Source organism: Panulirus ornatus, chromosome 8 (genome assembly GCF_036320965.1).
Source record: "Panulirus ornatus isolate Po-2019 chromosome 8, ASM3632096v1, whole genome shotgun sequence".
In the NCBI taxonomy this organism is placed as follows: domain Eukaryota; kingdom Metazoa; phylum Arthropoda; class Malacostraca; order Decapoda; family Palinuridae; genus Panulirus; species Panulirus ornatus.
In genome coordinates this window covers 45,171,520-45,185,726 of record NC_092231.1, presented here as the reverse complement: position 1 = coordinate 45,185,726, position 14,207 = coordinate 45,171,520, and the positions used below count along the sequence as shown (strand labels likewise).

The 14,207-nt window shown below is 41.9% G+C and overlaps 1 protein-coding gene across 5 annotated transcripts in view; it reads left to right on the top strand.

Moving 5' to 3' along the window:
- The window catches only part of LOC139749930 (uncharacterized), a 100,144-nt gene that overhangs the window by 73,825 nt on the left and 12,112 nt on the right, over positions 1–14,207 (top strand). For all 5 annotated transcript variants that reach the window (XM_071664351.1, XM_071664349.1, XM_071664350.1 and 2 more), the window contains 2 exons: positions 3,397–3,550; positions 6,897–6,973. In XM_071664351.1, coding sequence (XP_071520452.1) covers positions 3,397–3,550; positions 6,897–6,973 — 231 coding nt within the window. The remainder of the gene's footprint in view (positions 1–3,396; positions 3,551–6,896; positions 6,974–14,207) is intronic.

Below are 14,207 nucleotides of genomic sequence, written 5' to 3'. Positions count from 1 at the left end.
TTTCCCAGGAATACTCAACAAACTTATACCTCTGTAATTTGAGCACTCACCTTTGCCCCCTTTGCCTTTGTACATTGGCACTATGCAAGCATTCCGCCAATCCTCAGGCACCTCACCATGAATCATACATACATTAAATAACCTTACGAACCCGTCAACAATACAGTCACCCCCTTTTTTAATAAATTCCAATGCAATACCATCCAAATCTGCTGCCTGGGGCCTTTGTTGTCTTCCTCGCGCTACCTCGCGCATATGAGGGGGGAGGGGGTTGTTATTTCATGTGTGGCAGGGTGGCGATGGGAATGAATAAAGGCAGACAGTATGAACTATGTACTTATGTATATATGTATATGTCTGTCTGTGTGTGTATATATATGTATACATTGAGAAAAAAAAACAAAAAAACATTGAGATGTATAGGTATGTATATTTTGCGTGTGTGGACTTGTATGTTGGTGGGTTGGGCCATTCTTTCGTCTGTTTCCTTGCGCTACCTCGCTAACGCGGGAGACAGCGACAAAGCAAAGCAAAGCATATATATTTATTTATTTATTTTGCTTTGTCGCCATCTCCTGCGTTAGCAAGGTAGCGCAAGGAAACAGACAAAAGAATGGCCCAACCCACCCACATACACATGTATATGCATACACGTCCACACATGCACATATACACACCTATACATCTCAACGTATACATATATATATACACACACAAACATATACATATATACACTTAGGTAATTCATACTGTCTGCCTTTATTCATTCCCATCACCACCCCACCACACATGAAATAACCCCTTCCCCCCTCATGTGCATGAGGTAGCGCTAGGAAAAGACAACAAAGGCCACATTCGTTCGCACTCAGTCTCTAGCTGTCATGTAATAATGCACCGAAACCACAGCTCCCTTTCCACATCCAGGCCCCACAGAACTTTCCATGGTTTACCCCAGACACTTCACATGCCATGGTTCAATCCATTGACAGCATGTCGACCCTGGTATACCACATCATTCCAATTCACTCTATTCCTTGCACGCCTTTCACCCTCATGCATGTTCAGGCCCCGATCACTCAAAATCTTTTTCACTCCATCTTTCCACCTCCAATTTGGTCTTCCACTTCTCCTCATTCCCTCCACCTCTGACACATACATTCTCTTGGTCAATCTTTCCTCACTCATTCTCTCCATGTGACCAAACCATTTCAAAACACCCTCTTCTGCTCTCTCAACCACAGTGTGCTCTTTATATTACCACACATCTCTCTTAGTTTTATATTACCACACATCTCTCTTACCCTACTATTACTTACTCGATCAAACCACCTCACATCACATATTGTCCTCAGACATCTTATATCCAGCACATCCACCCTCCTGCGCACAACTCTATCCATAGCCCATGCCTCGCAACCATATAACATTGTTGGAACCACTATTCCCTCAAACATACCCATTTTTGCTTTCCAAGATAATGTTCTCGACTTCCACACATTCTTCAACGCTCCAAGAACTATTACCCCCTCCCCCACCCTATGATTCACTTCCGCTTCCATGGTTCCATTTGCTGCCAAATCCACTCCCAGATACCTAAAACTCTTCCCTTCCTCCAGTTTTTCTCCATTCAAACTTACCTCCCAGTTAACTTGTCCCTCAACCCTACTGTACCTAATAACCGTGCTCTTATTCACATTTACTCTCAGCTTTCTTCTTTCACACACTTTATCAAACTCAGTCACCAGCTTCTGCAGTTTCTCACATGAATCAGCCACCAGCGCTGTATCATTAGCGAACAACAACTGACACTTCCTAAGCTCTTTCATCCACAACAGACTGCATACTTGCCCCTCTTTCCAAAACTCTTGCATTCACCTCCCTAACAACCCTATCTATAGACAAATTAAACAACCATGGAGACATCTCACACCTCTGCTGCAAACCTACATTCACTGAGAACCAATCACTTTCCTCTCTTCCTACATGTACACATGCCTTACATCCTAAATAAATACTTTTCACTGCTTCTAACAACATGCCTCCCACACCATATATTCTTAATACCTTCCACAGAGCATCTCTATCAACTCTATCATATGCCTTCTCCAGATCCATAAATGCTACATACAAATCCATTTATCTCTGGGGGACATAGGTGGGAATGTTTGAGGGAATGGTGGTTCCAACAGTGTTGTATGGTTGCGGAGCGTGGGCTGTGGATGGAGTTGTGCACAGGAGGGTGGATGTGCTGGAAAGATGTTTGAGGACAATATGTGGTGTGAGGTGGTTTGATCGAGCAAGTAATAGTAGGGTAAGAGAGAAGTGTGGTAATAAAAAGAGTGTGGTTGAGAGAGCAGAAGAGGGTGTTTTGAAATGGTTTGGTCACATGGAGAGAATGAGTGAGGAAAGATTGACAAAGAGGATATATGTGTCAGAGGTGGAGGGAACGAGGAGAAGTGGGAGACCAAATTGGAGGTGGAAAGATGGAGTGAAAAAGATTTTGAGTGATCGGGGCCTGAACATGCAGGAGGGTGAAAGGCGTGCAAGGAATAGAGTGAATTGGAACGTTGTGGTATACCGGGGTCAACGTGCTGTCAATGGATTGAACCAGGGCATGTGAAGCGTCTGGGGTAAACTATGGAAAGTTCTGTGGGGCCTGGATGTAGAAAGGGAGCTGTGGTTTCAGTGCATTATTACATGACAGCTAGAGACTGAGTGTGAACGAATGTGGCCTTTGTTGTCTTTTCTTAGCACTACCTCGCGCACATGATGGGGGAGGGGGTTGTCATTTCATGTGTGGTGGGGTGGCGATGGGAATGAATAAAAGCAGACAGTATGAATTATGTACATGTGTATATATGTAGACTATGAATTATGTACATGTGTATATATGTATATGTCTGTGTATATATATGAATACGTTGAGATATATAGGTATGTATATTTGTGTGTGTGGACGTGTATGTATATACATGTGTATGTGGGTGGGTTGGGCCATTCTTCGTCTGTTTCCTTGTGCTACCTCGCTAATGCGGGAGACAGCGACAAAGCAAAATGAATAAATAAAATGAATAAATAAAATATATACAAATCCAATTGCTTTTCTGAGTATTTCTCACATACATTCTTCAAAGCAAACACCTGATCCACACATCCTCTACCACTTCTGAAACCACACTGCTCTTCCCCAGTCTGATGCTCTGTACATGCCTTCACCCTCTCAGTGAATACCGTCCCATATAATTTCCCAGGAATAATCAACAAACTTATGCCTCTGTAATTTGAGCACTCACTTTTATCCCCTTTGCCTTTGTACAATGGCACTATGCAAGCATTCCACCAATCCTCAGGCTCCTCACCATGAGTCATGCATCTCAAATTTTTCATTATTTTTAGGACACACTGGACGTGGTAGAGATAGTCGTGATGTGCGAAGAAGTAGGGACGATGAACGCAAGCGAAGGGATGATGAAAGACGCAGCAGGAGGTCTCGATCAAGATCAAGATCCAGGGAAAGACGAAGGTCTCGGTCCAGGTCCAGAGATCGCAGGTTTGTTCATCAAGTGAGACCGTAAGGGGATAACGTAAAGATCTCTAATGATAGTGTTACCTATGAACTGTTTCTAAATAGGAGTCTGGTATTCAGATGAATAAGCATTGGAAAATGTAATTTCATTTTTCATACGTAATTGCTGTTTTCTACATTAGGGAAGTAGCACAAGGAACAGATGAAGAAAGGCCACATCCACTCTCACCCATTTTCTGTCAATCGTGTAAATTTCATAATTCTTAGGTTTTATTGTTTCTTGAAAAGGATCATCAAATTTTATGGTTTATTTTGACTTGCCATTCTTAGCTCCAGAATAATAAGATAGAGATAGAGTAACAGGAAATACAGATAACATTGCAAATGCAAATAGGTGTAGGAATAGAATGTTAAGGTAAGGGATACAAAACAATTCCAGAAAGGAGTGCAGTTATGTTGGAAATAGAATTGCATTCAAAAGTCTAGCTCTTTATTTTTTCCCGTATCTTAAAATCTGAGGCATTCAAACTGTTACAGCATGCTGGTTATGAATAACCTTTTGAGTACCATAGAACACCAGAATTATGAATATCACTGTCCTTTCAACCTTAAAGCTAAAACCTGATGAATGAAGCACCCACATGAAGCCAGTACTCACTTGGAACATTTCTTGTAATCTTAGCTATGTACATGTACTGTTGCTAATTAAGTTATGTGCAGAGATGACTATCATGACTATTGACTTATTAAGGTATATTAATTTTGCAGTTGAAATTAGATATGAAATAAGAGAAATATGTAGGCCTAGACTTGAATGCAGTGGTATTTTCATGGCAATTTTATTCTTTAACTTGGTCCACCCCCTTGCCCTGCTTGTGTAGTATAAGGATTCTTTGTCATAGAAAGTTTCACTGTTGTTCAGTGAATATGTATTTGACCTGCCTGATAAGGTTGAGGTCAGATTCCTAAGATTGTATGTGTCATACACTTACTAACCAACATCAAAAGAATTGAATGTCATAAGAATAACCAGTTTGGATATTGTTTGATTTATGCCATGTATACAAGGTTTAACTTGGCTGAAATTGTTTTAGTATATGCAGAGGATAAGTAAAGAATGACTGACAGGTAAGTTTGAATGGAGAAAAACTGGAGGAAGTAAAGTGTTTTAGATATTTGGGAGTGGCTCTGGCAGCGGATGGAACCATGGAAGCGGAAGTAGATCATAGGGTGGGGGAGGGGGCGAAAATCCTGGGAGCCTTGAAGAATGTGTGGAAGTCGAGAACATTATCTCGGAAAGCAAAAATGGGTATGTTTGAAGGAATAGTGGTTCCAACAATGTTGTATGGTTGCGAAGCGTGGGCTATGGATAGAGTTGTGCGCAGGAGGATGGATGTGCTGGAAATGAGATGTTTGAGGACAATGTGTGGTGTAAGGTTGTTTGATCGAGTAAGTAACGTAAGGGTAAGAGAGATGTGTGGACATAAAAAGAGCGTGGTTGAGAGAGCAGAAGAGGGTGTTTTGAAATGGTTTGGGCACATGAAGAGAATGAGTGAGGAAAGATTGACTAAGAGGATATATGTGTCGGAGTTGGAGGGAACGAGGAGAAGTGGGAGACCAAATTGGAGGTGGAAAGATGGAGTGAAAAAGATTTTGTGTGATCGGGGCCTGAACATGCAGGAGGGTGAAAAGGAGGGCAAGGAATAGAGTGAATTGGATCGATGTGGTATACCGGGGTTGACGTGCTGTCAGTGGATTGAATCAGGGCATGTGAAGCGTCTGGGGTAAACCATGGAAAGCTGTGTAGGTATGTATATTTGCGTGTGTGGATGTTTGTATATACATGTGTATGGGGGTGGGTTGGGCCATTTCTTTCGTCTGTTTCCTTGCGCTACCTCGCAAACGCGGGAGACAGCGGAAAAAAAAAATCTGAATTGGAGGGAATAGGAGGAGGAGAGTGTTGAGAAGATGGAAGGATGGAGTGAAAGAGGCTTTGAAGTACTGAGCCTTGAACCTTTAGAAAGCTGAAAGGCATTCATTGGATACAGCTGATTGGAACAGAGGGGAATTGGGGGAAATGTGCTGTCAGTGGGTTGAACCAGAATGTATGAAGCAGTTGGTGGAAGCCATGGAATTGTTCTGTAGAGTTTGGTTCTATATGGTTGGCCCTAGTTTCAGTACATTATACATGACATGAGAGTGGTTATGAGCAAACATCGTTTTTTTTCACTGTTCCCTGCACTACCCTATTAAAGTGGGATTCAGCAGACAAGGATGCAGAAAGAAAAATGAAACTACAGCACACTAGGGAATAAAGTGTTCTATGGGACACCCTTCTGGTCTCTATATCTATTTGCAATTTTGATTTTATTTATTTCGTATTTACCTAATTTACACTTGATATTGGTTGTTTTAGTTTTCGTGTGTAATTTCAGTATGTACATGCGTGCAAGCATCAATATGACATTTTATGTTAAAATGTTCAGCAGTGTCAATCAGAAGTGCCTTACTAAATCTTACCTCAAGATAACTATCCATTCCAAAGCAATTCATCATTGATATCAAGGGGATTGACTTAGAGGATTATTTCACGTCTATTAACACTATGATTTTTACAGTCTTCTTCAAACACCTGACATTACATGTATATGCATATGAATCCAACTTTGAGAACTTTCTCACACATACTTCCCCAAAGTTTTATCAGAGACATTACTTGTAGTCTTTCCCTGCACATACTTTTATATCACCTCACTCATGATATCTTTTATAGGTCATTTTCTCATCCTAGTCTTGTTAATCCAGGTAGTCAAACCAGTTCACAACACTCTTTCTATAGAATGTAAACCAGCAACTGCAGTCATTATAATAAAAATTTGATCATCTGATATGGCCATGAGTAACAGATTGAATTTTCATGGGTTGTAAGTTGCATATGAGAAATCTTGTAAGTTGAGGAGGGCAGCTAAGGACTTCTCATCACCCTAGAATATAAATCGCTGGTAGTAGGTACTGGAGATAAAAACATTATATTTGTAACCCGACATGAATAAATGGTTCCTTCACTACATAAAGGAATTTTTGCTCCGATCCCCTTAATACATGTTCACCATTTCCCACATTAGTGAGGTAGCATCAAGAACAGATGACTGGACCTCAGAGAAAAAATCCTCACTTGGCCCCCTTCTCTGTTCCTTGTTTTGGAAAAATAACACAGGATGGGAGGATTTCCATGAATTGCCTTCTCTGACTTTTAGGGAGTGTGTGGGAATTATTCTTTCTCCCTTATTCCCAAGGAATAAAGTTATATCTTAATTTTCGAATATTTTATGATGGAAGAATATTTTAGCTTTCAAAGGTCCACTTGCAGGTCAAGATCCAGATCACGAGAGAGGCGCCGTCGTAGTCGCAGCCGTGAAAGGAAGAGACCCATGGATATCAGGAAAGGTTAGTGTTTTTTTTTGTAAATTTGGCCACTTTTATTCAGCAAACTAATGAGAAAAGACTATTGTAGTAAAAACAATTATTGTAAAATCATCTTTTTGGGGCATTATCACTATGTGCATCTCCATTCTGTTCACCTTTTCTACAGTTCATGCATATATGAGCATAGTTTAGACATTGCCAATGTTAACCATGATTACACCTTTTAGCATTTTAAGACCAAGTAAAAGTTCTTGAAACATATGCTGAAGAATGTATAAAGATACCAAGAGAGATTTCTTTGTTGTCAAAGAGGATATATGTGTCATAAGTGAAGGGGACAAGATGGAAGGATTGGGTGAATAAGGTTTTGAGTGCTTCGGGCCTAAATATGCAAAAGGGTGTAAGGCATGCATGAGTTAGAGTGAATTGTAGCAATGTAGTAAACATAGGATGATGTACTGTCAATGGACTGAACAGGGCATATGAAGTGGCCTTGGGAAACCATGGAAAGATCTGTGGAGCCTAGGCTTGAATAGTAGGTTGTGGTTTTGGTGCATTAGATAATGGATGTGAGTGAATGAGACCATTTCATCATTTCTTCCGTGCACTACCCTGCTAACACAGGAGATGGCAAACAAGAATGAAAGAAGAGGAGAGGTTGAGTGAAGAGTGGTATAGGGTGAGAGTAGATGAAACAAGATGGATGAGGAGGACTGGAAGGAGTTTAGGAAAGCAGTTCTTGCTTGTGCAGGTGAAGTGTGAAGCATGGAACAGATGGGAAATGAGCATGTGAGAAGTGATAATGAGTGGTTGGGTGAGAAATTTAAACTGCAGGTTAAAGAGAAAATAGTAGTGTGTGAATAGTGAAAAGTTTTTATCGAGGATGTAAGGCATGTGTACATTTAGGAAGAGAGGAAAGTGATTGGTTCTCAGTGAATGTAGGTTTGCAGCAGGGGTGTGTGATGTCTCCATGGTTGTTTAATTTGTTTATGGATGGGGTTGTTAGGCAGTGAATGCAAGAGTTTTGGAAAGAGGGGCAAGTATGCAGTCTGTTGTGGATGAGCGAGCTTGGGAAGAGAGTCAGTTGTTGTTCGCTGATGATACAGCGCTGGTGGCTGATTCGTGTGAGAAACTGCAGAAGCTGGTGACTGAGTTTGGTAAAGTGTGTGAAAGAAGAAAGCTGAGAGTAAATGTGAATAAGAGCAAGGTTATTAGGTACAGTAGGGTTGAGGGACAAGTCAATTGGGAGGTAAGTTTGAATGGAGAAATACTGGAGGAAGTGAAGTGTTTTGGATATCTGGGAGTGGATTTGGCAGCGGATGGAACCATGGAAGCGCAAGTGAATCATAGGGTGGGGGAGGGGGCAAAAGTTCTGGGAGCGTTGAAGAATGTGTGGAAGTCGAGAACATTATCTCGTAAAGCAAAAATGGGTATGTTTGAAGGAATAGTGGTTCCAACAATGTTATACGGTTGCGAGGCATGGGCTATAGATAGAGTTGTGAGGAGGAGGGTGGATGTGCTGGAAATGAGATGTTTGAGGACAATATGTGATGTGAGGTGGTTTGATCGAGTAAGTAATAATAGGGTAAGAGAGATGTGTGGTAATAAAAAGAGTGTGGTTGAGAGAGCAGAAGAGGGTGTTTTGAAATGGTTTGGTCACATATAGAGAATGAGCAAGGAAAGATTGACCAAGAGGATATATGTGTCAGAGGTGGAGGGAATGAGGAGAAGTGGGAGACCAAATTGGAGGTGGAAAGATGGTATGAAAAAGATTTTGAGTGATTGGGGCCTGAACATGCAGGAGGGTGAAAGGCGTGCAAGGAATGGAGTGAATTGGAACGATGTGGTATACCAGGGTTGACGTGTTGTCAGTGGATTGAACCAGGGCATGTGAAGCGTCTGGGGTAAACCATGGAAAGTTCTGTGGGGCCTGGATGTGGAAAGGGAGCTGTGGTTTCGGTGCATTATTACATGACAGCCAGAGACTGAGTGTGAACAAATGTGGCCTTTGTTGTCTTTTCCTAGCGCTACCTCATGCACATGAAGGGGGAGGGGGTTGTTATTTCTTGTGTGGCGGGGCGGCGATGGGAATGAATAAAGGCAGACAGTATGAATTATGTACATGTGTATATATGTACATGTCTATGTGTGTATATATATGTATACATTGAGATGTATAGGTATGTATATGTGCGTGTGTGGACGTGTATGTATATACATGTGTATGTGGGTGGGTTGGGCCATTCTTTCGTCTGTTTCCTTGCGCTACCTCACTAACGCGGGAGACAGCGACAAAGCAAAATAAATGAATAAATAAATAAGTAAATAAATGAATATTAACTACAAGGATGGAGTGCAAGTGATTAGGAGCAGTACAAGAGGAAGAGGTAAGTCATCTCTGAGGCACACTCCTCTTGGGTATGAGGAGGTATGTCATCTGGGCCATTGTCTTTGCCCTCTTGTAGTTGGGAAATTACTTTGAATACTGCATGAAGAAATTGTAGGAGATAGCATAAGCTCAGTAGTAGGGGATGGAGGTAAACAAGATCTGTAATCTTCCAAAGTAGAGCTGTATTGAAATAAGATTCCAAAAAGACTGCCTTTGTCATTGTCAGTTGGATAGGTAGCTACAGATTGCTGACTTTGTCAGTTGGATTGGTAGTTATAGATTGCTTTGGTTGGGATAGAGGTTTTTTTTTTTTTTTTTTTTTTTTTTTTATACTTTGTCGCTGTCTCCCGCGTTTGCGAGGTAGCGCAAGGAAACAGACGAAAGAAATGGCCCAACCCCCCCCCCCCATACACATGTACATACACACGTCCACACACGCAAATATACATACCTACACAGCTTTCCATGGTTTACCCCAGACGCTTCACATGCCTTGATTCAATCCACTGACAGCACGTCAACCCCTGTATACCACATGGCTCCAATTCACTCTATTCCTTGCCCTCCTTTCACCCTCCTGCATGTTCAGGCCCCGATCACACAAAATCTTTTTCACTCCATCTTTCCACCTCCAATTTGGTCTCCCTCTTCTCCTCGTTCCCTCCACCTCCGACACATATATCCTCTTGGTCAATCTTTCCTCACTCATTCTCTCCATGTGCCCAAACCATTTCAAAACACCCTCTTCTGCTCTCTCAACCACGCTCTTTTTATTTCCACACATCTCTCTTACCCTTACGTTACTTACTCGATCAAACCACCTCACACCACACATTGTCCTCAAACATCTCATTTCCAGCACATCCATCCTCCTGCGCACATCTCTATCCATAGCCCACGCCTCGCAACCATACAACATTGTTGGAACCACTATTCCTACAAACATACCCATTTTTGCTTTCCGAGATAATGTTCTCGACTTCCACACATTTTTCAAGGCTCCCAAAATTTTCGCCCCCTCCCCCACCCTATGATCCACTTCCGCTTCCATGGTTCCATCCGCTGCCAGATCCACTCCCAGATATCTAAAACACTTCACTTCCTCCAGTTTTTCTCCATTCAAACTCACCTCCCAATTGACTTGACCCTCACCCCTACTGTACCTAATAACCTTGCTCTTATTCCCATTTACTCTTAACTTTCTTCTTCCACACACTTTACCAAACTCAGTCACCAGCTTCTGCAGTTTCTCACATGAATCAGCCACCAGTGCTGTATCATCAGCGAACAACAACTGACTCACTTCCCAAGCTCTCTCATCCCCAACAGACTTCATACTTGCCCCTCTTTCCAGGACTCTTGCATTTACCTCCCTAACAACCCCATCCATAAACAAATTAAACAACCATGGAGACATCACACACCCCTGCCGCAAACCTACATTCACTGAGAACCAATCACTTTCCTCTCTTCCTACACGTACACATGCCTTACATCCTCGATAAAAACTTTTCACTGCTTCTAACAACTTGCCTCCCACACCATATATTCTTAATACCTTCCACAGAGCATCTCTATCAACTCTATCATATGCCTTCTCCAGATCCATAAATGCTACATACAAATCCATTTGCTTTTCTAAGTATTTCTCACATACATTCTTCAAAGCAAACACCTGATCCACACATCCTCTACCACTTCTGAAACCGCACTGCTCTTCCCCAATCTGATGCTCTGTACATGCCTTCACCCTCTCAATCAATACCCTCCCATATAATTTACCAGGAATACTCAACAAACTTATACCTCTGTAATTTGAGCACTCACTCTTATCCCCTTTGCCTTTGTACAATGGCACTATGCACGCATTCCGCCAATCCTCAGGCACCTCACCATGAGTCATACATACATTAAATAACCTTACCAACCAGTCAACAATACAGTCACCCCCTTTTTTAATAAATTCCACTGCAATACCATCCAAACCTGCTGCCTTGCCGGCTTTCATCTTCCGCAAAGCTTTTACTACCTCTTCTCTGTTTACCAAACCATTTTCCCTAACCCTCTCACTTTGCACACCACCTCGACCAAAACACCCTATATCTGCCACTCTGTCATCAGACACATTCAACAAACCTTCAAAATACTCATTCCATCTCCTTCTCACATCACCGCTACTTGTTATCACCTCCCCATTTACGCCCTTCACTGAAGTTCCCATTTGCTCCCTTGTCTTACGCACCCTATTTACCTCCTTCCAGAACATCTTTTTATTCTCCCTAAAATTTACTGATAGTCTCTCACCCCAACTCTCATTTGCCCTTTTTTTCACCTCTTGCACCTTTCTCTTGACCTCCTGTCTCTTTCTTTTATACTTCTCCCACTCAATTGCATTTTTTCCCTGCAAAAATCGTCCAAATGCCTCTCTCTTCTCTTTCACTAATACTCTTACTTCTTCATCCCACCACTCACTACCCTTTCTAAACAGCCCACCTCCCACTCTTCTCATGCCACAAGCATCTTTTGCGCAATCCATCACTGATTCCCTAAATACATCCCATTCCTCCCCCACTCCCCTTACTTCCATTGTTCTCACCTTTTTCCATTCTGTACACAGTCTCTCCTGGTACTTCCCCACACAGGTCTCCTTCCCAAGCTCACTTACTCTCACCACCTTCTTCACCCCAACATTCACTCCTCTTTTCTGAAAACCCATACTAATCTTCACCTTAGCCTCCACAAGATAATGATCAGACATCCCTCCAGTTGCACCTCTCAGCACATTAACATCCAAAAGTCTCTCTTTCGCACGCCTGTCAATTAACACGTAATCCAATAACGCTTTCTGGCCATCTCTCCTACTTACATAAGTATACTTATGTATATCTCGCTTTTTAAACCAGGTATTCCCAATCATCATTAGGTAGAAATTCTAAATTGAAGCTATTAGAGAAGCTATTGTGGTTTAGGATGAGGAAGATTTATAAGTTGAAAAAGAGTTCAGATCAGTACACTGTCTTTTTATGAAGAGCTGCCTGACTTTGAAGAACAGCTTAGCAGTACTAATGAGCAAAGATGAAGGTAGAATGAGATTCATGAGAGGGGAGAGTTTCATGACCCCATATATTTGTTCCTGAAAGGACAGGCATCACAGCAGGAGCTGTCAAACTGTGAGTAAAAGAGTGAAGATTTAGAAGGAATATAGTGTTCAGTCCCTGCCAAGATGTGAATTATACAATTAGCACCGCTGGAGGCATCCTGACCAGGAAAGCAGGGTTAGTCCCATGGAAAGCAAGTATGAAATATTCACAAGGAAGACCACCTAGTCCTAAAATGTCCAAGTTGGCATCTTGTAAGGGGTATAGAGGTTAGATGTACCCAGTTATCAGTGTTAGAAATAAGATTGTGGACGGAAGGCACAAGGGAAGAAGAAATAGTACAGATGTATAAATGAAGTCAGGTGTGCTGGAAGAGTGATCTTGACAGTTGGGAACTCAAGTTGTATGTAAGATGTCATTTGCTCCAGATTTTTAAGGAGGGGAACATAAAGGGTCTCAGCTCCACAGGGATCATCCTGGATAGCACAAAACCATTCTTTGTGGTTGACTTTAAATTGAGATCTCATGCATAGAAGATTCCAGCATGTGGATGGGAAGAGGGCAACACCTCATGGTAGGAAGTCAATTAGTCAAAAGTTGTTCATGGTTGGAGTAAATATTCGAAACATTAAAGTAAGGTTTTGGAGGGTAAAGACATTTTGAGCTCAATGGTCTCATAGTTGAGTGCCTCAAGACCTTTGAAGGGAGCAGTAGGTGTTTTTGTAATATGGAAAACACAAACACCGCCTTTCGAGAATAAACGATGGTTGAGATTTTAGTTAATCTCATATTGAAAAGGATAGGCAGCCTTTGACTGTTGAGCTTTAGAGAGAAGAACAGGTGTTAAAGAAGACAGATCATCCATAACGGAGCAGAGGTTGGTGCTATCACTTCTAATGTAGCAGGAATTGATGATTTTGATAGAGGTTAAGAGGGCCCCAGGAACTGTTAATGATACCATTCTGACTTGGTCCCAGGGATGTGGTTACATGTATTTTGTGCAAGTTGAATGAGGAAATTTGTGGTTTAGAATGAAAGCGCAAGAGTTGAGATGGTTATGGAGAGTCTGTGTTCATGGATGAAGTTCCAGCAATTTGCATTTACATTTAGCAGAAATTATAAAAAGCTCTTGTGGTATGGTGGTTAGCTTTCCTGACCATGATGCATTCAAGGGCTGCCTAGGGTCAAGTGCTCTTCCTCCATCTCTTGAGGTTGGTCGATAAAAGTGGTACCTGGCTCAAGCTGTTTCCTGTGTCAGCGAGGTAGTGCCAGGAAGCAAAGAAAGAAAGAATGGCCCATCCAGTCATATACACATATATATACATAACACCCATGCATGCACATATACATACATATACATATCAACATACATACATATACATACACATGTGCATATTCATACTTGCTTGGCGTCATTCATTCCCGGTGCTAACCCCTGCTTCAGCGAGGAAGCGCCAGGAAAACAGACAAAAACAGGCCACATTTATTCACACTCAGTCTCTAGCTGTCATGTGTAATGCACCATAAATATAGCTTCCTATCCACATCCAGGCCCCCCACACCTTTCCATGGTTTACCCCAGACATTTCACATGCCCTGGTTCTGTCCATTGACAGCACATCGACCCTGGTATACCACATCGTTCCAGTTCATTCTATTACTTGCACACCTCTCACCCTCCTGTATGTTCAGGCCCTGATCGCTCAAAACCTTTTTCACTCCATCCTTCCACCTCCAATTTGGTCTCCTGCTTCTCCTTGTTCCCTTC